This window comes from Zalophus californianus, chromosome 2 (assembly GCF_009762305.2).
Source record: "Zalophus californianus isolate mZalCal1 chromosome 2, mZalCal1.pri.v2, whole genome shotgun sequence".
Taxonomy (NCBI): domain Eukaryota; kingdom Metazoa; phylum Chordata; class Mammalia; order Carnivora; family Otariidae; genus Zalophus; species Zalophus californianus.
The window spans coordinates 25,066,726-25,091,862 of record NC_045596.1 but is presented as its reverse complement, the minus strand read 5'-3'; the positions used below and the strand labels follow the sequence as shown (position 1 = coordinate 25,091,862).

The 25,137-nt window shown below is 40.3% G+C and overlaps 1 protein-coding gene across 6 annotated transcripts in view; it reads right to left on the bottom strand.

The window, feature by feature from the left end:
• PCDH7 (protocadherin 7) overlaps nt 1–24,893 on the bottom strand; it is a 414,159-nt gene extending 389,266 nt beyond the window's left edge. For 5 of the 6 annotated variants that reach the window (XM_027598712.2, XM_027598709.2, XM_027598710.2 and 2 more), the window contains exon 1: nt 19,149–24,893. In XM_027598712.2, coding sequence (XP_027454513.1) covers nt 19,149–22,340 — 3,192 coding nt within the window. In that variant the 5' untranslated portion in view covers nt 22,341–24,893. Of the gene's footprint in view, nt 1–11,903; nt 13,127–19,148 lie in introns of those variants that run through there. The other variant, XM_027598713.2, reaches the window with a different exon arrangement.
• Between the last annotated feature and the right edge of the window lie 244 nt (nt 24,894–25,137).

Below are 25,137 nucleotides of genomic sequence, written 5' to 3'. Positions count from 1 at the left end.
GTCAATTGTCAGCCTCCCTAGGAATCACTAAATCCTTCCCAGGGTATGTATAGCTCCTCTCATAACCCTTAACCGTACTACAGTATAATTATTCCTTTGCCAGTCTGTCTCCTCCACAAGACTCTGAGCCCCTGCCTTACATTCCAAATAAAATGGGACATCAATAATCGGGCATTAAATAAATGAATGAAGAAGACTCATTTGGACACGTAACCTCCAGTTGTCTTACTTAAGGTCTTTCCTGATTTCATGATCATATAGGTTGGTAGGAGCACATCTTAAGCAAACTTTGAGTTCTACCTTTGCTTTTAATAGTTTGTAGTTATGCCATCAAGGCATATTGGGAATCCCAAATTTGTTAGTCCTTTGTAGCTTTCTCAGTGCGACTGAGATACAAAAACTTAAAAAAAAAAATTCAGTGTTTAAAATATTCTTATCACTTCTCCGCTTGGTACTCACTGACATCTGACTACGTCTGAGACAGTGAGAAAACTCAGCCTGCTTGGTGGGAAAAATGAAGATAGAGCAAGTGTAAAAGCTTACAGGATGCCGGAAAAGAAAAGAGCAACACCTCAGGTATCATAAACTGACTCTGCTGTAGAGAACCCTGAAGGATCGAGGGAGACACGGATTGCCTACAGTACAATGTCTTCTAGGAGACTGCCGAATGCAGAATGTACGCTTCACTATCATTATTCTAGCAATCTCCCTCCACAACTTGAAACCTAGTGAGATGGTTAATAACTTTTCTAAAAGCAGCTTTCAAAAATGCCAGTATGCCTCCAAAATTTCAATGCTCACTGAACTGATTATTATTATTAGTCTGCAAAGATAAATGTGTGACTCATTTAAAAACAAAATAGTTTGACTTTGTGAGGGTATGCGAAAGTGCACTCCTGTGTGTGTGTGAAAGAAAGAGATTGAGAGATTGGAGGGCTGAAGGATCACAGAATGTTATCTTTTACCCTCTAACACTTTCCTCAAAGCTTGAAATTTTTTTCAGAGCTTTTCAATTATAAGTTTAGGGGGGCAATGTAGGCAATCATGAAAGTACAGAAAAGGTACAACTTCCTATCTCTATTCCCTTAATACTTTTATTTTTTACTATCTTTTGCCTTTGATGAAAAACTTCCTCCCCACCCATCTTTTTCAATTATTCAAAAAAAAAAAAAAGGCCCCAGTATGAAACCAGCTTAAATGAGAAAAAAAAAAAATTCAGCCAAATATTTTTTTGGCCCCTTGAACAAAACCCTCCTTTTATTTTTCTTTTTGTAACTTGAGACTTTCCTCTCCAGTTCTGAAGTATGTTTCTTTTCCTATCTTCAATAAGACATTTTTTGCTTTTACTGAAAGTGATAAAATAATATGTCTTCAATTCTCCTGCAGATGAGTGCTAGGAATAAAATGACAACATAACGCTTAATTTTGATAAGAAGATAGTCTTATAAAAAAAACAAAACTAATTCTTCTAAGAAAATAGGTTGGCTGGGCGCCTGGGTGGTTCAGTCATTAAGCGTCTGCCTCGGCTCAGGTCATGATCCCAGGGTCCTGGGATCGAGTCCCACATCGGCTCCCTGCTCAGCGGGAAGCCTGCTTCTCCCTCTCCCACTCCCCCTGCTTGTGTTCCTGCTCTCGCTGTCTCTCTCTGTCAAATAAATAAATAAAATCTTTAAAAAAGAAAATAGGTCGGCTGCAGCTTTTAGAACCATCACTTCGTTCTGGCTTAATCTCCCTCCATCCTCCCCAAAGATTGTTTACCATAATATGTAATAAAAATTACATTCATCCAATAGCCAATGATTCACTGTTTGATTTTTACAGCTTCTTACCTTTCCCATGGAGAGACAAATAAGTTAGAAACACGAGATAAAGAAAAGTTGAGTGATCTGCTCAACTTCAGAGATCAAGACCAAAATAAATCTTATAAAATCTGCATCTGCCTCTCAGCCAGATTGTAGCCACTAATGTGGAGGCATATTGTGTGGTAAGGCATGCTTTTAGATGTGAGGATCTTTCTGCATTTCAACATCTCTTTATAGGAAGCAGAATGTGATGAATAGTTTCTTTCTTTCTGACGCTTAACAAAAGCAAAACTAAATTCACAACTCAAATGGCAGAGCTCTTACTAATGCTACAAATCCAAAAAGCACCACACAGGTCATCTGTGAACACAAGGTAAGTTGCACAAGCATGCAGGACACAATAATTGAGGGCTAGAAATATGGCTGGATTTCCTTTGTGTAGGCTTCACACAAATCACTCTCCTTTTCTTTGCATGGCGGCTATGTGGCCTGAAATGTAGACTGAGCAATTGCTGATGTAGAGACGAGAAAGGTAGACAGACATATTTGTATAGATGATAAAAGTACTATGTACAATGAATTTATTTTATAAGCCATAATCTGTTTCTTCCTTCACATTGCACATCCACTGTTCAACTGTATGTGACACAGTGGGGACACTTTATGTCCCTTAAGTATGTCACATCCTCTAATGATTGCAAACAATATTGTATGTAATATTTAAAAGCATAAGCATATAGAAACAAAGATCTTCATTAAACCACTTCTCAGGCTTAAACAGAGCAGTTACAGTGATTATAAAATGTTTCTTTGCCATTAGGAGTCCCTGCCTCGTGCTGTAGTAACAACTGTCTGTTTTACAAAAAAAAAAAAAAAAAATCAAAAAGTTCAAAATTCATAGCTGTGAGGGGCGCCTGGGTGGCTCAGTCGTAAGCGTCTGCCTCAGCTCAGGGCATGATCCCAGGGTCCTGGGATCGAGCCCCGCATCGGGCTCCCCGCTCGGCGGGAAGCCTGCTCTTCTCCCTCTCCCACTCCCCCTGCTTGTGTTCCTCTCTCGCTGTGTCTCTCTCTGTCAAATAAATAAATAAAAACTTAACAAAAAAAAAAAAAAATTCATAGCTGTGAATTCTCAAGGATACATAAGCACTCATTATTATTACTTGCTTACTGTTTAAAGTAGGTATTCATGCTATTTATTACTGAAGATTCAACACAATCCCCACTTATCTAAGTGAATAGAAAAAAACAACACAACTCACAAGGTGTATCCAGGAATCATTTTTTAGAGTGATAATAATATATGCAGAATTTCACTAGAGTCTTGTAGTTACGCAAAACACACTGCGTTTTTTTCTTCTGTTTTTCCCTCCCTGAAAGTGTACCAATATCTACATTGATGTTTACAGATTTCGTAACTGATTGCCCATATTCAGACGCTAAATTTCAAACAGCTTTCCAGCTCAAACCAAAGGTATCAACTTTACTTATACTCTACTGATGTAGTCATTTTAGAATGTATTAAAGATGCCTGCATTTAGTAAGCCAATAATAAACAATGACTAATTTCCAGAGTAGTTTGGCTTGAAGATGGTTGTTTCCAAATGGGAGTGAAATTTTTAAGAGAATGTTAAAGAGGTGGTCTGTTGGGTTCCGTAAGAATTCAAGTAAGGCCCGGAGGAGACGAGATGGATTCCTTACCATTTTATCCTACTTTCTTTCCGTTAGTTGGAAATAACTGCAATGCTGGCAATATTTTGAATACCTATTATTAATGAAACAAAATTCTACAAATTTTTAAGTGGCACCACAACAATTTGATTCAATAGTTTTAAAGCTTAAAAAGTTTAAATCATTCCAGTAGTATACAAATATCATTTCAGAGCGTAAGATACAAAATTACTACATAACAGAACCCAGAGTTATATTACAAAGGTACATGTTCAGAGACATTTATTCAGTTGAATAAATATCCTATAATAAAAAGTGTCATCGACACATTAAGAAATGCTGTCATAGCAAAAATTAGTAAATCATTATTTTTATAAAGAATGTATTTCAAATGGGCTTTGGTTGTACTCATTCACATTTTAGGGAACTGAAAACATGTCTCATAAATAAATAGAATAATACTATATTTTAAGAGCAAAACTATGACATGATATAGGTCACATTTTAATTGAATGTTTAATAATGAGCAACTAATTTGAGGAAAACCAGAATAAATTACAAAAAAATATTTTATAAGGAATTCACTTTTACTTTGCTTTCTTTCAAATGTTGTGAATATTTAGAAACCAAAAACCAGAAACCCAAAAGAGAAACATGTATTTTCTTTCTGGTAAAAGGTAAATAAAATGTATGTTTTAAAAATCTTCTAGGTAAACTTTTATTCTCTATAAAAAGGCATTTCCTATCCTAAATAAAATGGCAATTTATAAAAATAATGAATTTATGTTTCTTGTATTCATAATATACATAACAGACTATGTGAATACTGAGTGAAGTAAAGAATACTAAGGTAAATGACAAAAAAGGAAAACATATTAATGAGGTGTTCCCAAGAGCAGAGAGTGGGTAGAAGGAGGAAGCGCCCACTAGTCTAAAATCTACCTTCCCATCTTTTGATTTTAACTTTGGTTAAGGTTTAAGATGGTACTATTAAAAAAAAAAAATTGGACTGAGGGATCTAATTTCAAGAACAGAGTATAAAAGATATTAAGATAGAAAGGTTAAAATATCACTGAAGCCTTTAAGAGAAATACGTGAATCCAATTTCATTCTTCTAGAACTAGTTGACCATAAATTAGACATGTTCTGTCCACTTCGCATACCAACCACTACGTAGTGGTTGAGGGTGTGGCCCCTTTATTTGACCCTCTGCTCGGCCACTTTACAAATTGTGTTGGTCATTAGCAATTACTCAACCCTGCTGTGTGTGACTTTCCACATCTACAGAGTAATGATAATCAGCTCTATTTCACAGGGTAGTTGTACCTATTTAATGAGTTAATATAGGTAAAATATGTTGGCCAGTGCATAGGATATGGCATGTAATATAAGTTTAGCTATTATTATTTATGTATTACCCCACTGAAATGGAATTTCAATGGGGAAAGATTGTTATCTGTTTTCATGGTTGTTGCTTCTCTACTGTTTAGAACAATGCTTTGCCCACAATCACATAATTGGCATACAATAATCACTCATTCATTGTTTGCTCTGAAATGGTAACTGTATTACCTCTGCGTCCGTACATATATAAATGCATATATATATTATACATACATGCACAAGCACACAGACACTAGTTTCTTATTAAAGGTAAAACATTAGAGAAAAAGGCAAGAAGTTTTAGTAATAAAGTAAATTAAATGTTCCTGACCTAATAGAGTGTGCACTGGTTTGGAAAAAATAGGTATTGCCATCTTTTGTTCTTAATGACATATAGCATGCCATCTCTATCTAAAATTGATCCTTGTGTTCAACAGTTAAAATGCAATGAAAAGCAGATTCAGATGCAATAAAAAAAAAACCTTTAAGTTGATGCCATGATTATTGTCATTTCCCTGAAAAAAAAAAGAACTGATTAATCTGCCATTTTTAATATAGGAGGTCAAATGTAAAATTAGCTCTAGAAGCTTAGAAAGGTAATTCTTAGAAAAAGTCTATTCAGCTGTCATGGTCCATTGCCTAGAAATTCTGACCAAAGGCCAGAAAAGAAGGAGTTCCTCTTCCTGACTTTTGATGAGTTTACCCTGTATTACCCTAACAAAATCACCACTTCTTACATCCCATTGGACATATATATAGTTCCTAGGCTGCTCATTACATATTTTATCACATGAATTTTTAAACTTATGAAGCAAATAAAAAGGCACAGTAAAAAATCCTCAATGTGTCCGTGGATTCATGTAATGATGCAGTGTATTGAATGCATACATATCAATAGTTGGTGAAGAGTCACTCAGAGTGTGGTACCAGATTCAGTACATGTTTGGCAGTTTCCATATGCCATGAGAACTCAGACCCACTGGATCTTTGTCAGACCAATTAAACCACTGGGCATGAAAATCCACTGAGACTGTCCTTAGAAAAGAGGGATTATTAAACCTACATTATTATAGTTTCAACTGACTCTTTCCCCACTTAATTCCTACTGCTTTTCCTTTGGATCTTAATGCTGAAAATATACTAGAAATGTAAGACTACATATTACTATCATCATTTAAAAAGACCTCCTACATTTGTGGAAAACTTCTTGGACTATTTTATATAACGATTGATTTTATATTAACAAATATACTTAGATGCACTTATTGGTTGGCAAAATTAAAATAACTAAGATGCTACTTAATATCACAAATCCCTGTGAAGGTTGAAAATTGCAGGAAGCATTCAATGATGTGCATAAAAATTTAGAGGTAATAAGCTAAAAAATGAACTTCAGTTGTGTCTCCCTAAAATTCATATGCTGAGGCTCCAAACCCCAACGTGACTGATGTGGAGTTATACCCTTTATGGAGGTAATTTGGTTCAAAGAAGTCAGAAGGTGAGGCCTTAATCTATTAGAACTGGTGTCCTTAGAAAGAGGAAGGGAGACAGAAGGCCATTTGAGGACACACTGAGCAGATAGCTGCCTACAACCAGGAAGAGAGTCTTCATCACAAACGAAATTTTCCAGAGCCTTGATCTGGGACTTCCGGTGTTCAGTGCTGCGAGAAAATAAACTTCTGTTACTCAAGCCATCCAGTCTCTAGTATTTTGCCATGGCAGCACTAGCAAGCTGATACTGATTCTCTTTTAAACCTGCTAAGAATACATAGGAGGTATTGTAGACTAGAATAAAATGCGTACCGCAACCTATGTAAATTAAAACCTATCAGGGATACTATGCTAAATATGTAAATTAAAATCTATCAGGGATACCACCACGCTAATAAAAATTGTCAGATTCGGTGAGAGAAGTACGTTGGAGGGGAGATGACTATAGGGAGTTAGTGGACCCTGTTATATGGAGAGGGATGGGATCTAGGAGAGATTCTGTTTTGCTTTTCCCCAGTTACATATGTCACATGGAGATAATAATAAGACCCGCCTCTTGGAGTTGTTAGAAAGGAGTAAATACTATAATGTAGTACGTCCCTTAGCAGAGTGATTGTCGCAGAATAAAAGCTCAGTAACTGATGGCTCTTAGAGACTAGTCATGATGTGTGAAAACAAAATTCCCAGGAAAGATTGCACGGAAGAAGAAATAACTGAAAAAAACGATGGAATTTTTTAAGTGTGAAAATGGCTATCAGATAATATCAAACTGTTACAAGCCGTTCCTAAACCACTTGCTTTACAACAGTGAGCTCTTTCTTCTCCTCCTTCACTATCTAGACGTCAACAGGCACTGAAAGTCTTTCTGATAATAACCAGGACCTGCTGCCGTAGGTAGAGACACACACACCTGTTGCAGCTTAATCAGGGACCAGCGTAACTTTGAAGAAATGAATCAGGAAAAGAGATTAACAGATGCTTCAAACAAGCAGTAGGACAAATTAAAACAAATTTCCCCCAAAGGAAAACAAACGAAACGAAGAAACTTTTTAATATAATGGGTAGTGAAAATACGCCAAATGTGTAAATGCATCTTAAGGCGGCTTAGAAAAATTTATGGATGACTAGAAATATTACCTTAAATTGTGGTAATGCTTGACAAAGCCCCAATTGTTTTGTGTGACCCCCCTCATAAACCCTGTCATGCACTCAGAGCAGGGGTTGTTAAGTAAAATGACAGAGGACGGTTTCAACAGGCTTCCGGACTCGAAAGGACTTACACAAGGTCACACTGGCCAATCAGTGACAGAACCGGGACAAGAAGGCAGATGTTCAGACTGTCTTATCCAGCTCATTTTCTATTTTGCCAGAGGCCTTCGAGAAGTGAACTACCGAATAGAAGTTAGGAATTTCAGGGGCTCCCACCCAGAACTGTTGTAGCCTGACCTACCATCTGTAATCAGAACTGAGAAGGGGGCAGTGTTACAAATTCAGGTTTCTAGGCTATAGTGCAGACCTACTAGAATCCAATTTCTGAGAATTGAATGAAATTAGGACAAGAATCAACTACATGGCAATAATGTGGCCACTTTTTTTAATTACAGTAGTCTAATAATAATACGAGGGAGAAGGTGGATATGTTGCTAATGCAGTGGTTGTGGGCTTTTCTTTTTTTCCTTTTTTACTTCTTTGGTCTTATCTTTCTCTCAAAAGTATGGGAGCAGAAAATGAATGGAAACAGAGCAGTTGGACATGATATTCCAGACTAAAAACAAAATCCAAACCAAGCCAAAGCACCTGGTCTAAATGGGAGGAAGTGGGTGTTTACTACTTTTTGACACTAATCTTGCAATCATATCAAGCCACGTACTGTTCTTACGGTTACCGGGGCCTTGGGCCAAAATTCAAGGCCACAAACATTTGCTTTTGTCAGACCTGAAATTCCTTTTTCTGATATAATCTCATTACATCCTGGATGCCTAGCTGGAGTTGGAGACACTTGGTGCCTTAACAGAGTTCTAGTCTTTAAAACTACTGAAGGCTACTCATCCTTCCCCTAAGGCTCTAAGCAGAATCCTCATTTCTTCAGGACTGTTGATCTTGTGAGGTGCTGACCTAGTTATGTGCTTAAAGCAATTTACACCAGGGTGTGCCAAAGACTAAACCCAACTCCTTCAGAAGTCATCTGCAATTTGCATTTGCAATTTAAGAGCGCTCCTTAGAATATGGGCTCCTAAGGAGTATTTTTTTTTTTTTTTGAGTAGAGTTGACACACAATGTTACATTAGTTTCATGTGTACCACAGAGTGATTCAACACTAAGTAGTTGTAAGACATTTCTCAGCACCCACTTCACTGCTCATCACTCCAAGAGCATATTCTCTCTTCTAGACCTCTTTCCTTAGTAAACTAAGTTCATGTTTCTCTTTACAGATATTCCAGGCTCTCACCTTTAAAAGTGACGCTCACCATGGGCTTTCAAAATAAAAGCGGAAACTTATACTTTATCGGTGAGCATGCATTGGTACAGTGAATGAATAATATCTGCGAGAACATGTAAAGTGATGAATACAGACACTCATGCCTATGCTTGGGCATATACGTATCTATTTTTTTCATAAGGAAAGGGATAAGGATAAAGATAAGAATCTGTACGAGATGAGAATAAGGATCGCAAGAAAAATACTGAAAACCAGCATGTTTGCATGTTTCTTCATACCCCTTCAGAATATATCAGAACTCTACTGGGTGGCCAGTGCCTCCCTTACTTGCTTTGCCTATTTACTTAATAGTTTAATTTTATCTTTTTTAAGGGTTTGGTGTTGACACCACCACCAAGGAGGAAGGAGAGAAAATGAGAGTATTTCTCATTTGCTACTGAAATGAGAGTCAGACCCACACAGAGAAGGTAGGGACTCTAGCCAGCCCGGCAGGTAGCCTTTTATCATGGAGAAGTCCACCCAGCAGGGAAAGACAATAACAATCAGGACACTCAGAGTCTGATATAAAAGTGGACATACCATAGTCCAGTAATCCAATATGAAGGGATCTTCAGGGTATCTAGCATCAAAGCCCAAGCCCTTTGTTTGTTGTTCCACAAATATTTATGAGTGTCTCCTATGTGCCAGGCACTCTACTAAGCACTGGGATTACCATGATAGACCAGACAGATTTGGAGGCAGTCCCTGTGAGTTTCATATATATATACCTTGCCTACCTTGCCTATTTTTGCACCGCCTATCTATGTAGACACTTGTTCTAGCCATCGTTTTAATCATATGCCAAAGCCTTGCACTGTGTATTAAAGATCCAGCAAATTAATACAATCTCTATAAAATGAATGGAAAAAAATCACACACATCCAAGAAAAGTGTTTTGCAAAGTTATAGATTGAAAATTATTCCCAGAGACATAACTGTGGATTTACTTCTTAAGGGCCTTGGATTTTTCTAGAGATAGCTTCAAAAATACAGTTAGACTTAAAGTGACTTACTCAATTCTTAAGGTGTTTGTTTTAAATCACATATGGTGTTGTTTACAAATACAGTTAATTAATTAGATCTGCACATTATACCCACAGCCTTTTTGTTTGTTTTTTGTTTTGTTTTTGGTAGTATTAATTGCAGTTTATGACTGCAAAATGTTTGACAACCTGGGACATGTTCTAAGGAGTTCTCCTGAAGTGATTTTACCCAGATAAATCAGAAAACAGACTGTATTCAAAAGCACAGATTTCACAACTTTCCCCAAGTGCTCGCAGTACACTTGAATTCCGACCTGATATTTCTTCAAAGACTTATAAAGTTCTTAAGCTAGTTCCATCAGTCATAAATAAATTGTTCCTTGTTTCAGTTTCCCCACCTCAGAAATAACAATGGTGCTTTTCCTCACAGATTGTTCCAAGGAGCAAATGAGCAAACATAGCATTCAATGCTTTGAAACTTAAGAAGCATGATGCAAATATAATCTATAATTTTCTGCTGCATAATCTTCTTTATAATACACTAATTTCATGAGGATAAAGACTCTATTTTATTATTTTTTTGCATAGCCAGTGCCAGTGCTGATATTAGATGTGTTAAAAGTGATTAAACCAGTCTCTAACATTCTCATTTTCTTCTTTAGATTTTGTGATGGAAAATAAAATATTATTTTATTATTAAAACAAAATATCCCAATGCTGAAATTTATAGGGTATCAGATAGTTTGTTCTCAGTCTGTTTCCATCTGTCCACAGGCACCTCCCTACGTGGTAAATTCCAGTAATCACAAAGGAGGCTGATCAAGAGACCCGAGGTAGATGACGATTGGGGGCAAGAAAGGGGGAGAAAGAGGAAATTGGTGCAAAATAGGAACCAATGGTGACATGTTCGAAGATTAAAACACACACACAAATACACACAGAGAAATGATCATAGGCTTCTCACAAGCTTTTTGCTGGTTGATGAATGCTTCTGGAATAGTATGCTGTTGATGATTCTGATTCAGCTAAACAGTACACTAAAATCTTTGGGAGTGTTATTTTTTTGTTTTGATTTAATATGTTTTCCCAGTAATAGCCATAGTTTCCCACCCAAACAACTGCATCAGTGGTTCTGAACCCTTTTCAACTGCTTCCACAACAAAACACACTTTTTTCCATGGCAACCAAGAACAGGAACACACATACACAACTGCAATAAGGATTGCACACAACATTTACTCTTACTATATCGGTGATGTACTTGGAATGGTTGTGTTTTATTTCACATCTTTCTAATTGTGGTAGAGATGCACTAAATTGAATCATGCATCAATAATGTGTTGCAACTCAGGTTTTCAAAAGGCTGCCTTAGAATGTTCTTTGTGAAAGTATTTATGTATATCCTCTCTATGTGGTTGCAGTTAGATTATCCCAAAATTCTGGACTCTTTTCCTCTATACTTTGTTTTAGAATTGCTATTATTTGTTACAGGATTCACACTTTACGTTTACCTAAGGAAGTTTATTATTTTTGATGAGGAAACATGACATTTTCAAGAACCAGAAAGTGGTAGTAAGTGTTCTTTCACCAGCTTCTTATACTGGTCCTTGTGCTCAAAACAAATTGAGAACTTGAGGATAATTAGGTTTTATTCAGGAATTTCACTACAGTTTCAATAATATTTCTGAAAATGTCATTTTTGCAAAATTAAACAGCTAATAAAATAAAAATCTTGAAATATATACATTAGAGATTTACATGGGTTAAAGTACATTTCCTATCACTCTACATTTTAGTATTCTTCCAATATTTATTTATTATTATTGTTTTTTAGAGAGGATGTGTGTGTGTGTGTCTGTGTGTGTGTGTGTGTGTGTGTGTGTGTGTGTGTGTGTGTGTGGCGGAGGGGGAGAGGGAGAGGGAGAGAGAGAAACTTAAGCAGGCTCCATGCCCAGCGCGGAGCCCAACATGGGGCTCAACTCATGACCCAGAGTCATGACCTGAGCCAAAACCAAGATTTGGATGCTAAACCAACTGAGCAACCCAGGCGCCCCAATATCCTTCAAGTATTTATTTATTTTTATTAAAGGGCTTTTATAGTGACAATAAATCACCAAAAAAAAAAAAAACAAGAATCTGGTATTCTTAGTATTTCAAAATTTTTGGAAAACTTCGTAGGGCAGATGATATGGTAAATGTATTATAAATTTATCAAACTTTACACACAGAACACTTATGTTTAGGCACAAAAACACATACAACAAACAGAGACATAAATATATAAACATAGAGAGTTAGAGGGACCACCCAGTGTATTCCCTGACTTACCTAGAATATCACTTACACAACTAAAATTCAGCCACTCTCTCTCTCAACAATATCTAAATTCTGAATTCTCGGAAGCAGCCTGAATTTATGTTATCTGACATCAAATAGAATAGCCTTCAGATAAATGTACCACAAAAGCAGGAAGCCACAAATTCTTTCTGAATGTTACTACAGTGACTTCAGGAAATCTAAGTGAAAGATTGCAAATGTTCTTAAGGAATTTAACAACAAAAACTTAAGAATTCTATAGCTAGTACAGATTCTTTGGTCAATTTTTCAAGATTAAGGTTAAACCAGTCCATTGGCAGTAACTGCTTAACACAACATTAATCTCTCAAATTTGTTTTACAAACAATACTTTTCATAAATATTGCTCAAAGTCCTTGCATATAGATGTGTAGGAGCACACACAAATACACACAGTGCCATCTAGAAATACACACACAGAATGAGCAGGAGACACTATCTTTTATTCTAACACACTATCTCACTGGCCTGGAAAAGACTCTGATTCCATAGCCCTTTAAAAATATTGATCAACTTAGGATTTTATCAAAAGTTGGTATTTAAGGTATTACGGACAAAGACTCAATAGGCTTAATTGTCCTGGGTCCACACAAAGCTAGAATCTCAAAAGTATTGTTGAAATGTGCCTTGGGACTTTTTTTTTTTTTTTTAATTTCTGCTAACCAACTCTTTGAGAATGGAATTCCTGGTGATTTAGACATCCATTAGTAGCACATTTCTTTATTAATACTGCTTTCTTTTATAAGTTTTTATTTCAAAAGTATTTTTCCTGAAATGAGGGGAAAAAAACCTGGAAAATCCAATGCACAACAAGGGAAACAAGGAGTGATTGGCTGACACCCCACGGCCAAGGGCAGGCTCCAGCAGGTTTCGGAGTAGCAAGGTCATCAGAGTATGGTGCATAATGGAGCATCATATTAGAGTGGAATTCAGCCAAACACAGTAATATATGGATGTAGACGCATCTGAAAGAAGGAAAATAAAGATTTATGCAGATAAAAAAAAAAAAAAGCCCGAGGAAGACTTTTTCCCCAATGTCTTATACCCAATCAGAATGCTGTGGTAGAGGTTTTGTTGCGGAGAATTTTTATTTACAAATTATCTGTTTGTAAATAATAAAAATGCTCAGGGGGAAAAAGTTAACTTGTCAGATGAATCCTACTCAGAAGCTTTAATAGTTTTTTTGTTTGTACACAGCATTAGAGTTCAGTACAAACATCACCAAACTCCTGAAAATAAACCTTTATTCCGCCTTTAAAACATTAATTCACCAGAAGTGATAATTAAGATTAGTTTTAGTGGTTTCAGTTCAATTCTTCTTGGAATGTGATTTCTCCCACAACACTAATGCTAAATAAAGCACTGTGTAATGTTCCGAAACAGAGTCCCTACTTTAGAAAAGATTCTAAGGGCTTTTAAAATAAATAAGAGAGAAAAGTAAAGCTGACTCAAGATCTATATGAACAGATCTTACTATTTCTATAGAGTCACAGTAAATAAATGGATGGGGAACCTTGCTATAGTCTAGAAATTGCTTATATACAGCTTAAACATAAAGCTCTAAACAATTATTATACTAAATTTCCAGCATAACCTCCACCACCATCCTGTCCCAGGAAAAGAAATGATGGTAAAATATCTAACAGCATTGGTGGCTATTGTGAAGCAACGGTTGTCACACCATATTCAGTTTTTAAAACAGTTCAAATTTTATTCTTGAAATTAATATCCTGAATTATTAGAATGCATATAAACTTTCATACACACTGTATAGAAAGCTTCTATTAATTTCAATTAAAATTATGTTTTTATAGAGGAGATACTAATCCCAGATAGGAGCTTACATCTGTTGTCACGGTTCTGTTAAAATTAAAAATTCTGTCAATTAACCTGTTGAATATATGTTCTAAACAATGTTAAGTTACTTCAATGAGTATCATCAATTGCTATTTTACATAGGGGAAAAGAACCATTACTATTTTTTGAATATCTATAAAATTTGAATTATAATTTCCCCAATAATTTACAGATAAAAACTATAGCCTAAAACAGAATTCTATTCTATTGCAAAAGAGTCAGTCTTCATAGCCAAATATATAGTTATACAGACAGAGGTAAATCTCAGCAGATTTCTGTCTCTATTGAAAGACATACAGAAAAAGTTACATAAGTTCAATTTTATTCGTAAAGGTAGTATGATAAAAAAAAAAAAACGGAAGTACTGGCCTCTGCATTCCATGACTTGTATCCACACTGGATCCTCAATAATCTTGTGATCTCATCCTAATTACTTTACCATAAAGGCCTCAATTTCTTAAGTTTCATTGCATCAGTCAAGGAACCAGCAGAAAACCAAATTCACACCCCAGTAGTACAGACAGAGAAAGTCCTCAGTCTCTCTTCATATAAAATGAAGGAACTGGTTTGGATGATATCTTTTAATTCTAAAATGTGATGACTCCAGTGATTTTAGATACAAATACTAAATGGTCTATTATATCTTCTTTCAATTTTATATGTGTTGAAAGTTCAAATATGTTCCATATATTAACAAATGAATATCACAGTGAAATAAAAGTCTAATGGCATCATAGTTGGTCTATTGAATTTATCTGTGTTTTTGTGTGGAGAGAGAGAGAGAGAGAGAGAGAAAGAGATATCAGGTATATACTTTTCCACAAATAAGGTATGTAATTACTCAAAAATAGAAGATAATAAGAAAGAATGATTTTGCTATATTTATCCAGCTGCATGATTTACTTAAATCTCTAAATTGACTCTGTGGTCTCATGTCTAAGTTATTTATTGACTTGGGATAAGTTTGAGATAAGTTTCAAATTGTCATACTTGGACTTCCATACAAATTTATATATTCAAGGTAGATCAAATCAGTGGATGACCCTTTCCTTATTCAGAGACATCCAGAGATCTAGGTAATGTTGCTTTAGTACATAGCTCCTGACTAAAGACGTAACCTTTCATCAGTTACTAGCCACTTGTCTATTATATCAGGCCAAGTGTAACAAAAATTCCACCATATGCAGATGCACTGTACTTCCTAAAAGTGTTTTTGGTTATACACAGCAGAATCATATTGTAGAAATTATGCTTATCAAATTGAAACTAGAAGCTGTGGTTGGCATCACTCTGAAGATGCATTTCTACTGTAGTATGTATGGTCTAATGTATATACACAAAGAAATTGACGTTTAGTTTTCTCAGTGCTGAAAACTCTAATAGATGATGGCAAGTCACCCATTTGCTTCCAGACTGGAAGTAATTTAAAAAAATAATTTCTGCTCTCTTTTTAACTGAGTATACAATGAATATATTGAATACAATTTGATCAATTAAAGAGAACATTATTCAGACTACATTCTGCAGTTCCAAAGGCAAGGGAAACTATCACTGGACTTAATATGAATTTTTCTTGAGTATTTCTGCATCAGCTACAAATGGGTTTTTAAATTAATGTTTATTCAAGCTGTATTCTCTACTCTTGCCAAAAGTAAAGTACTTTCCTTTCCATTTACTAAATACAATAAAATTTTTACTTGCCAGTGCATTATCTATATATAAGCATGGCATGAATAAACTCAACAGGACCTAAAAACAATAAACAAAGTAGTAACTATACTTTTATATGCTTACTGATCTTTTGGAATTATATTATTTTTTAAGAAAATTGAAAAATATTTAACACATAATAAAACTCTGAAGATTAAAAAATAAGTAGAAAAATAGAATGCCTCTGCCTTTATTTTACAAGTCAAAAGCACAATTGTACTTCCAAGTCACAAAACTTGAACAACCACTATAACCAGGTTTGCCAAGCAAAGGAAAGGTGGACACTGAATCTCAATAATGCTGTCAATGATCCACATTCTGCTCAACTAGACACATTATTTAGTTGAGAGCAAAGGCTTTTGTTTGAACTGCAAAGGCCTGAACTATGGAAACCTGGGCTACATCATCAGTTTTGCTAAGGTGTGATTTTCAGAAAAGAAAAAAGATAATACAGCAACTCTGCAACACACATCTAGATTCTGCCAAAGAGGAACTATAGAAGCTTGATTTGAAAATTTCTAGACCCTGTGAAAGGGGGAAGAGCATTATTTACAAGCTTATTTCCACAAAGCCATTTAATTTATTATAATATAACCATTAACAGGATTTAGGAGCAACACTTTGAAATGTCTAATTCTTATGAAGATAAGAACACTGTAAACAGATATCACTTCCATTGTATCACAGGTAAAGAACTATGGTAGGGCAATTCAAGAAAATTATAAACAAAATGAAGGCTTTATGTCAGATGAAATCTCTGATTTTTAATTAATCCCTATCATAAGCAATTAAAATATGGCATCCCTCAGGGTTTTCCTTAGATAAATTCAGTATCAAAGGGGGGAATTATAACAAAACCTTGTGTTCTTTATTTTATTTTATCTTACATCAAATTTAACCACAGAAAATACATTTTGGCAGTTGTATAACAATTAAAGTTAATATATTTTTAAAATGAAAATAGAAAATCATCTCCTTATGGTACAAACAAAAATCAGAACAAAAAAGATCCTGTTTATTGTGTCAGATGTCTAAACAGAATGTAACTTTGTAAATGGATCCTTTGTCCCCTGACAGCAATATTGAAGAGATGAAGAGTATCAATTACTATTACTAATTACATTAAGGGGAATGTGTTTCATTCTCCTTTATTTCATTTTGGCTCAGCTATTTATTATGGTTAAAACTTTACACATCTTTTGAATACTGAACGACATATAAGCTTTCCAGTCACTTTTGGCAAACTGCATGATTTATACTGATGGCTTTGCAGGTTTTCTATTTTGGTATATGGACTTCTTTGCTCTGTTAAGAGTCTAACACCATACATTAGTTTATTTATAAGCCTATCACTTTGCCTTTTAAATAGGATGCCACAACAGTCTTGATATTGGCTGTCTTAAATGCTCAAGAATATAGAGCCAACCTCATTTGATGAGCCAAACAAAGCTTAAGTGACAGCACAGATCATGTGAGGGGTTTGTATAAAATATCTATAAATCTGCCACTTGATATGTCCCCTCCAAAGTTTAAGATTACACAATTTATAATGCAAATGCCATTCAGCCACGGGACAAAACGTCCTATTAGGATGACAGCGAAGAAGTAAACATTCTGCAGAACGTTCACTTCACACACGTTTGCACCACAAGTTATCATTTTCCAAAGAAATTTCTGTAGATATAAATTTATTTGTGGGTGTTTCTAAGTCAGTCTTAAAAATATAGTATTATTTTAACTAGATGTGTCCTTGTTTACAAAACTGATAAAAGTACCACAAACAAAACAAAAATCTTCTTCTAACTCCAGGTAAAGCAATAACACAATAAATATAAACTCTCCCCTTAATAAATTTCAGGTTAAAAGAAATAAGTAACTCAGGCTCACCGGCATCATGAATTTTCAAAAGCCATTTAATGTAATGAAGTTCAAGCCTGTATTTTCTTGAATTGCTTTGACAATTGAATATAAAACCACATTAAGTCTGTTTCTCCTTATCCAAATAGCTACAGTAAGGTACTCTAAGTAGCAAATATTTCTTTAGGAAATTGATTTTTAAAACTATGAAAGCAATAAGGAATTAGTATCTTTTTTCTATGTCTTTAATGAGCCCATCAATCATATCTTCAATGACGCTATAAAACAAGTTTTTCTTTTGCCTTAATTCTTCTCAGATTGCACATTCCACATGCAAAGCATATTTAATAGAAAAACTATTATTCAATATTATTTGACAGTCATAAATGTGCTTCTTGAGATGAGTTCTCAGGATAAGAAACATATGGTATTTTATTAGTGGGGTTGCTACAGCATTAGACACAGCAGTTTCCAAAGGTTTTACTTGCTGAGTGTCAGACCTTGGTGGGTGTAAAAAGTAAACTTTGTAAGCATTACATACATCACACAAGCACAACTTCCAAAAATAAATTTTCGATTTTCTGAAGTTCATCTCAAAATATGCTTTTTTAAACTGTTTCCACGTTTCACTGAAAAACAATTCTATCAAATATTCCATATAACTTTAATAGTGTCAGGATATCACAATGCAGACCAAAATTTTCTTGTACACAGTGCATCAAACAAGAACATTTCTGTTGCTTGGCTTAAATAATAAATGGGTCATGTACTTTACTTTTGCTTATAAACTTGTAATACCAAACATGAAGAATGCAAGTGCTAACTGCATAGCCTCACAGAAGTCTAATTGTTACAGACACTGAAGTATTAAAAATGTATATGCAAACAACGAATCATGGAACACTATATCAAAAACTAATGATGTAATGTATGGTGATTAACATAACGTAATAAAATAAAATAAAAAATGTGGTTTTGTATGATATTTGCATAGTACTGAATATTTTTAAGCCAACATTTATGTCAAAGTAGTCAGTATTTAATTATCTCAGACTTGGTACTATACTTGCATGAACCAGCCTCTGTGATCTGTAAAATCCTACATAATACATAACACAGTTAAAACTTTTATAGTGTCCAATTTGCATAGGCACCAGTAGTAACTTTAGAAATTTTCTCCCTGGATGTAATTATCCACTTAGTAGCCACAAAACAAAATAATTTCAAGTCAAAACTAACCACCCAAACAATACATGCATGTTTATCCTGAAAACAGAAAATGTAGGATGCATTAGTACTGTCAAGTATAAAGTACTGCTTACTTTGAATATGTTCTGAGGTAGGTTAGGAAACACTGGTTTGGTAACTTGGAAAATGCAATGGTGCACCTCGTGTAGATGGCCTGTATTCAACTAATGATATATGAATTAACATTAAATTACTGCCATTAAATTTTTAAATAATAGCTTTAAAAGAGAGAAAACAAAACTTCACAGAAGATGCTCTGTCTCAGAGTTATTAGCCTTTTGTGGGATATTTAAATATATTTGGAATACATCTTACCTGTTTGCTGTACTTGTTATTGGTTTGACAGCTGTATTCAGAGCAGTGATCCGATCCAATTGAAATGTTGTCTCCTGCTCCCACAAATGTGTTGGCTGGTGGTAGATCTTGTACGGCCTGGTGTTTTTTTCCTGCAGTTGGTGACTGGGGGTGAAGCTGGACAGTAGGCAACGGAGAACTAGATTTGTAATGCCTGGCCAGGTCAGGACTGCCAGGCCCCCCGTTAACAGATCGGTATCGCCCCATGCTCGGGCTGTCTGACAGCTTCTCATTGACACTATCATACCTCTGTCCATTTGGTTTAGAAGCTTCTACAGTGACAATGCTGCTGTAGAGAGGCTGCTTAGACTTTTTGTTTTTCTTGTCCTTTTTAGGCTTTTTAGATTTGTCGTGCTGCTGGGGTGTAAAAAAGTCTTCATGATCCTTTTTGCCAGCTTCATAGCCATTTTTATTTTTGGACCGGCAGTACCTTGCCATCACTACAATTAAGATGATTAGAATCACTGTCATAATTCCAGCAACCACCCCAATGACAATACTGAGTCTCTGTTTGCTAATTTCATAACTTGGGTCACCAGCTATATCCTGGGTGAGTGGGGTGTGCAAACTTCTGGCTATCTGGGAGTCAATCACAGTTGCATTAGAAACACTTTCATTGACAAACACATGCACCAGAGTCGTGGTGGACTGGGAAGGCTGCCCACTGTCATTCACTTGCACCACCAACCTGTGCAAGCCATAATGCTTTTGGGTGAGTTTTCCCACTAAAGAAACCACACCACTGGTGGAATCAATCTCAAACAGCTTGAAGGGATTCCCTCCCACAATGCTGTAGTTAAGGTCTGCATTGATGCCATCGTCACTGTCTGTTGCCAACACTGTAGCTACTACTGTCCTGACATTACTTGAAGGTGGCAGTAAAGTGTAGGAAATGTTTCTGGGAAGGGTAACTGTAGGAGCATTGTCATTCTCATCCATCACAAAGAGAGAGACTGTTGCTGTGGCTGATCTGGGAGGATCCCCCCCATCCACAGCCTTGACTCTGAAGGTGTATGTGGTCTGATGTTCCCGGTCAAAAGACATTGTAGAGTAAATGGTCCCTGTGTCATTTTCAATGGAAAAAATGTTACTGTTTTCCTCTATGTAGAGGCTCATCTCTGCATTGCGCCCCTTGTCTGCATCCATCACTGTGACCATCCCCACCGGGCTGTTGGGCTGCAAGTTTTCTTTCACATAAAAGGTAAAGACGTCCTGCATAAACTTAGGGTCATTGTCATTCTTGTCAGCCACCTGCACAATCACCGTGGTGCTGCCCTGCAGCACTGGGATGCCTTTGTCTTTGGCATTAACTTTAAACTCATACCTGTCTGTCTGCTCTCGGTCCAGCACCGTATTGACAAGGATGTCCCCAGAATCAGGATCGATGGCAAAGATCCCCATCACAGAGGAATCCAGAGAGTAGGCAATCTCTGCATTTTTCCCACTGTCCGCGTCTGTCGCCAGCACCGTGGCCACCCTCTCTCCAGGGATGTTGTTCTCCGGAAAGTAAACCTCCACCACGGACTGGCCAAAGACGGGCGGGTTGTCATTGGTGTCTCCTACCTTGACAACCAGGGAGTTGTTGCTGGAGAGGCTGGGGCTGCCCGAGTCCACCGCCACAATGACCACGTTGAATTCCCGGGTGGTCTCATAGTCCAAAGGGGCCGAGGTGTGCAGAAAGTACTTTTTCTTGTTCTGGTCGCCCTCTGTGTCGCTGGCCGGCTTGAGCTGGAAGGGCACGTCACCCACCACGGTGCAGGTGACTACCCCATTCTCGCCTTGGTCTCGGTCGGACACCTGTACCAGAGCAATGGGGGTGTCGACCAGAACATCCTCGGCCACGTTGGCCACCCCGTCCTTGAGTGGGATACGCCCGATCTTGCGGATTTCAATGGACGGAACATTATCGTTCTCGTCCTTGATGTTGAGGACCACTGTGGCCTTGTCGGTTTTGGGGGGCTGCCCGCGGTCGCGGGCCATGACGGTGAAGCGCAGCTGGTTCACCTCCTCGCGGTCGATACGGTGCAGGACACTAAGCCAGCCGGACGTCTCGTCCAGGCGCAGCAGCCGCCGCACGGATTCGGTAGCCGCTCCGAACACATACTCGATCTGTCCGTTGACCCCCACGTCCAGGTCGGCGGCACGCAGCTGCAGGATGGGAGTCCCTGGGGCGCTATTCTCGGCTAGGTCAGCTTCGTACACGCTCTTCTCGAAGCGGGGACTGTTGTCGTTCACGTCGGTGATGAGCACCCTCAGGATGGCCTGAGAGGAGCGAGGCGGGTCGCCACCGTCGCGCACCCGCAGGGTCAGCTCGTACGAGTCGCGTTGTTCCCGATCCAGCGCCCCCTTCACGATCAGCTGTGGCTGCTTCTCGCCATCCGGGGTGTCGGCCACCTGCAGTTCGAACACGCTGCTGCGGCCACTGGGGTTGGTCCCGCCGCCGCCCTCTGGTGCGTCCGGCCGCCTCTTGGAGCCGCCGGGGCCGCCGCCGCTCGCGCCGTTCCCGCCGCCCCCGGGGTAGGGGGCGCTGTCGGCAGGCCCAGCACGCCGGCCCTCGCCGCCGCTGCCGCCGCCGCCGCCGCCGCCACCGCCCCCGGGCTCCTGGAGCAGCTCGTAGCGCTCGATGCCGTTGCGGCCGAAGTCACGGTCGGTGGCGGTGGGTAGCAGGTAGAGAGTGCCCACCGGCCGGTTCTCCTCCACCGTGAGCGTGAGCACGGGTGACGGGAAGGTGGGCGTGTTGTCGTTGATATCCAGTACGATGACCCGACCCTCGAACAGGTCCACCCAGCTCTGCGAGGGCCCGATCACCGACACTTCGAAGTCCAGAAAGCACTCGTTCTCGTCGAAGATCATCTGACACTGGGGCAGCTTTTCGCGGTCGATGCGCCGCTCGCTCGTGCTCAGCTCGCCGGTGAGGTTGTCGATCTTCAGGTACTCCGAGCCCGACTCGAGGCTGAAAGTCACCTCACCCGAGCCAGTCACGATGCCCAGGTCCGAGGCGACGTTGCCGATGCGGACGTCCGCTGGGCCCTCCTCGGCTAGTCGGTATCGGAGTAGTTGCTTGGCGGCCGCCAGGCTGAGCGAGAGCGGCAAGAGGAGACAGCAACCCAGGCACCAGCCGCGCGCCCATCCCGCGGTCCGCATCCTCAGCATCTTCTCCTGCTGCTGCTGCTACTGCTCCTTCTAATCACAGCCCCCTCGGCGCCCCCCTCCTCCAGGGCCGGCCGCCTGCCCTCCTCCCAATCTTCTTCTCTCTCCGGGAAAGGAGGAAGGGAGAGGAGGGAGGGGGCAAGAGCACCGTGCGGAATCGGCCAGGGGGACCAGCGATAAATCCTTCTTTTTTTTTTTTTTTCCTTCTGCTTCTTCTGAAAGTTATTGTTTCATAATTCATGCAATGGGTGCTAATCGCCCGCTCGCCGGCCGCCGTTTAGTCGCAGTACTCACAGTTCACGGGACACTGCGCGCCGCGGGCTCGGCGCCCCCCCAAAGTCATCCCCGCAGCGGGCGGTGGATCCCGAGCTCCAGTCCCCGCTCTGTCGGATGGGGTCGGAACCGCTCCGGCAGGCGGGCGGTGGAGCCGGGAAGCGGCGGGGAACAAGCCTGCAGCCTCCCCCGCCTGCCAACCCCGTTCGTCTTTGCTGCTACTCGAGTTGAGTCCAATTCACGTTCCAGCCACTCACTCCAGACCCAGCTTCTGCTCCGGCTGCCCAGGCAAACGTGAGTTGCTTCCTGCACGAGGCGCTGGGGCCAGCAACAAGCCAGTCTGAACTCTGACTCCGCTCTGGCAGCGGGGGAGCCAGTCAACAGATCGAGAATGAAAAATTCCTGGCAGGTCGCTTCGGGCACCGTGCAGTGGAGACCACTCGCGTCACACAGCGGTCCACGTCTGGGTTCCCCCCGCGCGCCGAAGAGCAGCCCGAGCCATCTTCAGAGACGCCCAGAGAGTCAGTCCCTTCTCACCCCCAAGAGCTCGGGTTTCTCTTTTTTTCTTAACAACTCTGCGCAAGGTCATTAGTCACGAAGCCGCCGCCTGAAACCGCAGCAGCCGTTCGCCCGCGGGGGCGAAAGGCTGAGCCGTGCGCACCGCGCGGTGCCCAAGTTTGGGTTCGCAGCCGCAGAGTCCGTGCCTTTCCTCACCTGCATTCGGCCCGCAATTCGGAGCACTGGGATCTGCAGCGCTGTGCGCGATTCAGGGAGGAGATTGCAGCCTCTCTCTCTCCCCGCTCTCTCGATCCCTCCCCTCCCTCCCTCTCTCTCCTCCCTCCTCCTCCTCTCTCCTCCCTCCTCTCCTTTCCCCTTTCCCCTTCTCCCACTCTCTCTCCTGCACGCTCCCTCTCCTCCCTCCCAGTCCCAATGCTGGCAACTCGAGCTGAACTTGATCCCTTTGCAGTTCAAAGGTGAGCAAACCAGGCTCGGTGCTCAGGCGACGTTGGCCTGGTGAAAGCCCCCGGCCGGGCTCCCCCAACGGCAATTAACAAAGATGCCCAATTCTGTCCGGATTTCCGAAGAAAAGCCAAAGGCGCTGGGGAGGGGGTGAGCGGGAGGTGGAGTCAGAGACAGCTGCCAAGTAGCTTAAAAAAAAAAAAAAAAATCAGTTTGCCAAGGGGAGAAAAAGTGCCAGTCGGTTGTTGCCTCGGAAGTGCCCTGGCACGGCGGGTGAATTCCGCAGTTGTCTCGTCCCCTTTTGCGTCTAGGAGAGTCTGGTGCGGGCGCGCTAGCCGCCCTTGGACTGCCAAGGCTCAAAGACGCTGAATGGCAAATAGGAAGCTCCCGCTAGTTAGCCGCGAGCCGGAAACCCGCAAGTTTGCCCAAAGTGGCGGCTGCTGCTGGGAGCTCGCTGGCTGGCTTGCGGCTCAAGCTTGTCCCTGAAGCTGCTGCTGCTTGCGGCGGCGGCGGCGGTAGCAGCCTAGCCGCGGAAACTACACACTCGCGGAGAGGGAGGGAGGAGGGTTGAGGGGAGGAAGGCAGAAGGGGGTACTAACCAGCTGGCCCGCTCCGGAAAGCCCAGCTTCAGCTCCGGGGGCCACTCCTTGTGTGCACAATCCAGCCAATCCCCGTCCCCTTTAAGCCAAAGCCTTTCTCCCTCTCCCCAGCGAGCGCAGCCACAGTCCAGTCGGGGCACTTGCTTTCCCTCCCTGGGGCTGGTAAATTTCCTCCTCTCCCTGATTAATGCCTAGTGCGCGTGTGAGAACACTGAAGCGGGTGTCAGGAAAGGTTTCTTTTTTTTTTTTCCTCCCCCCTTCTCAGACGATGCCCCCCACCCCCCAAAGTGTCTCCGTTTCGCGATTTAGCATCTTGGTTAGGGCATGGTTAAGGGTGGCTTAGGGGATCCTGCGTGCGCCCAGGGAGCCACGTTGCTGTTCTGAGAAACCATGATGGGCTGCAGTGGTTAAAAAAAAAAAAAAGAGAGAGAGAGAGAGAGAGCATCAAACTCCAGAGAGAGCCAGAGAGGGATCCTTTTTTGGGAGTGCAGACTTTGGAGGGCTGGGGTTGGGGGTTGGGTTGGTGCCTGTCTTTGTTTAAATGCTTGGCATTCCTGTCATCGTGCTTGCTTACGGGGTAGACCGTGTGTGTGTGTGTGCGCGCGCGCCTGGGGAATAAACACATGTTGGAAGCCTCGGTGTTATTTTCTGAGCAGAAACCTGCAGCCTTTAGTAACTGGCAAAGTGTAGCGTCACCTATCTGGATAAAAGGGAAATAAACTTTAATGGCAACTTTGTGTACCGAAGTGTCCCTAGTTCCGTTTCTCTCCTTCTTCTGACTTTGTGCCACTCCATCGTACGTGGTATTCCCCCACGCGAGGCTTCCCCAGTCTTCAATCACAGCCACTGCAGCCCGCCTCATCAGATCTCAGTTGTGCTTGTGTTTTTTAAAACTGTAGCCGTTTGCTCTTCATTTATTTCAGTGGCTAAGGGGGCCCGCCAGGATTAAGTGGGCTGAGACGGGCAGG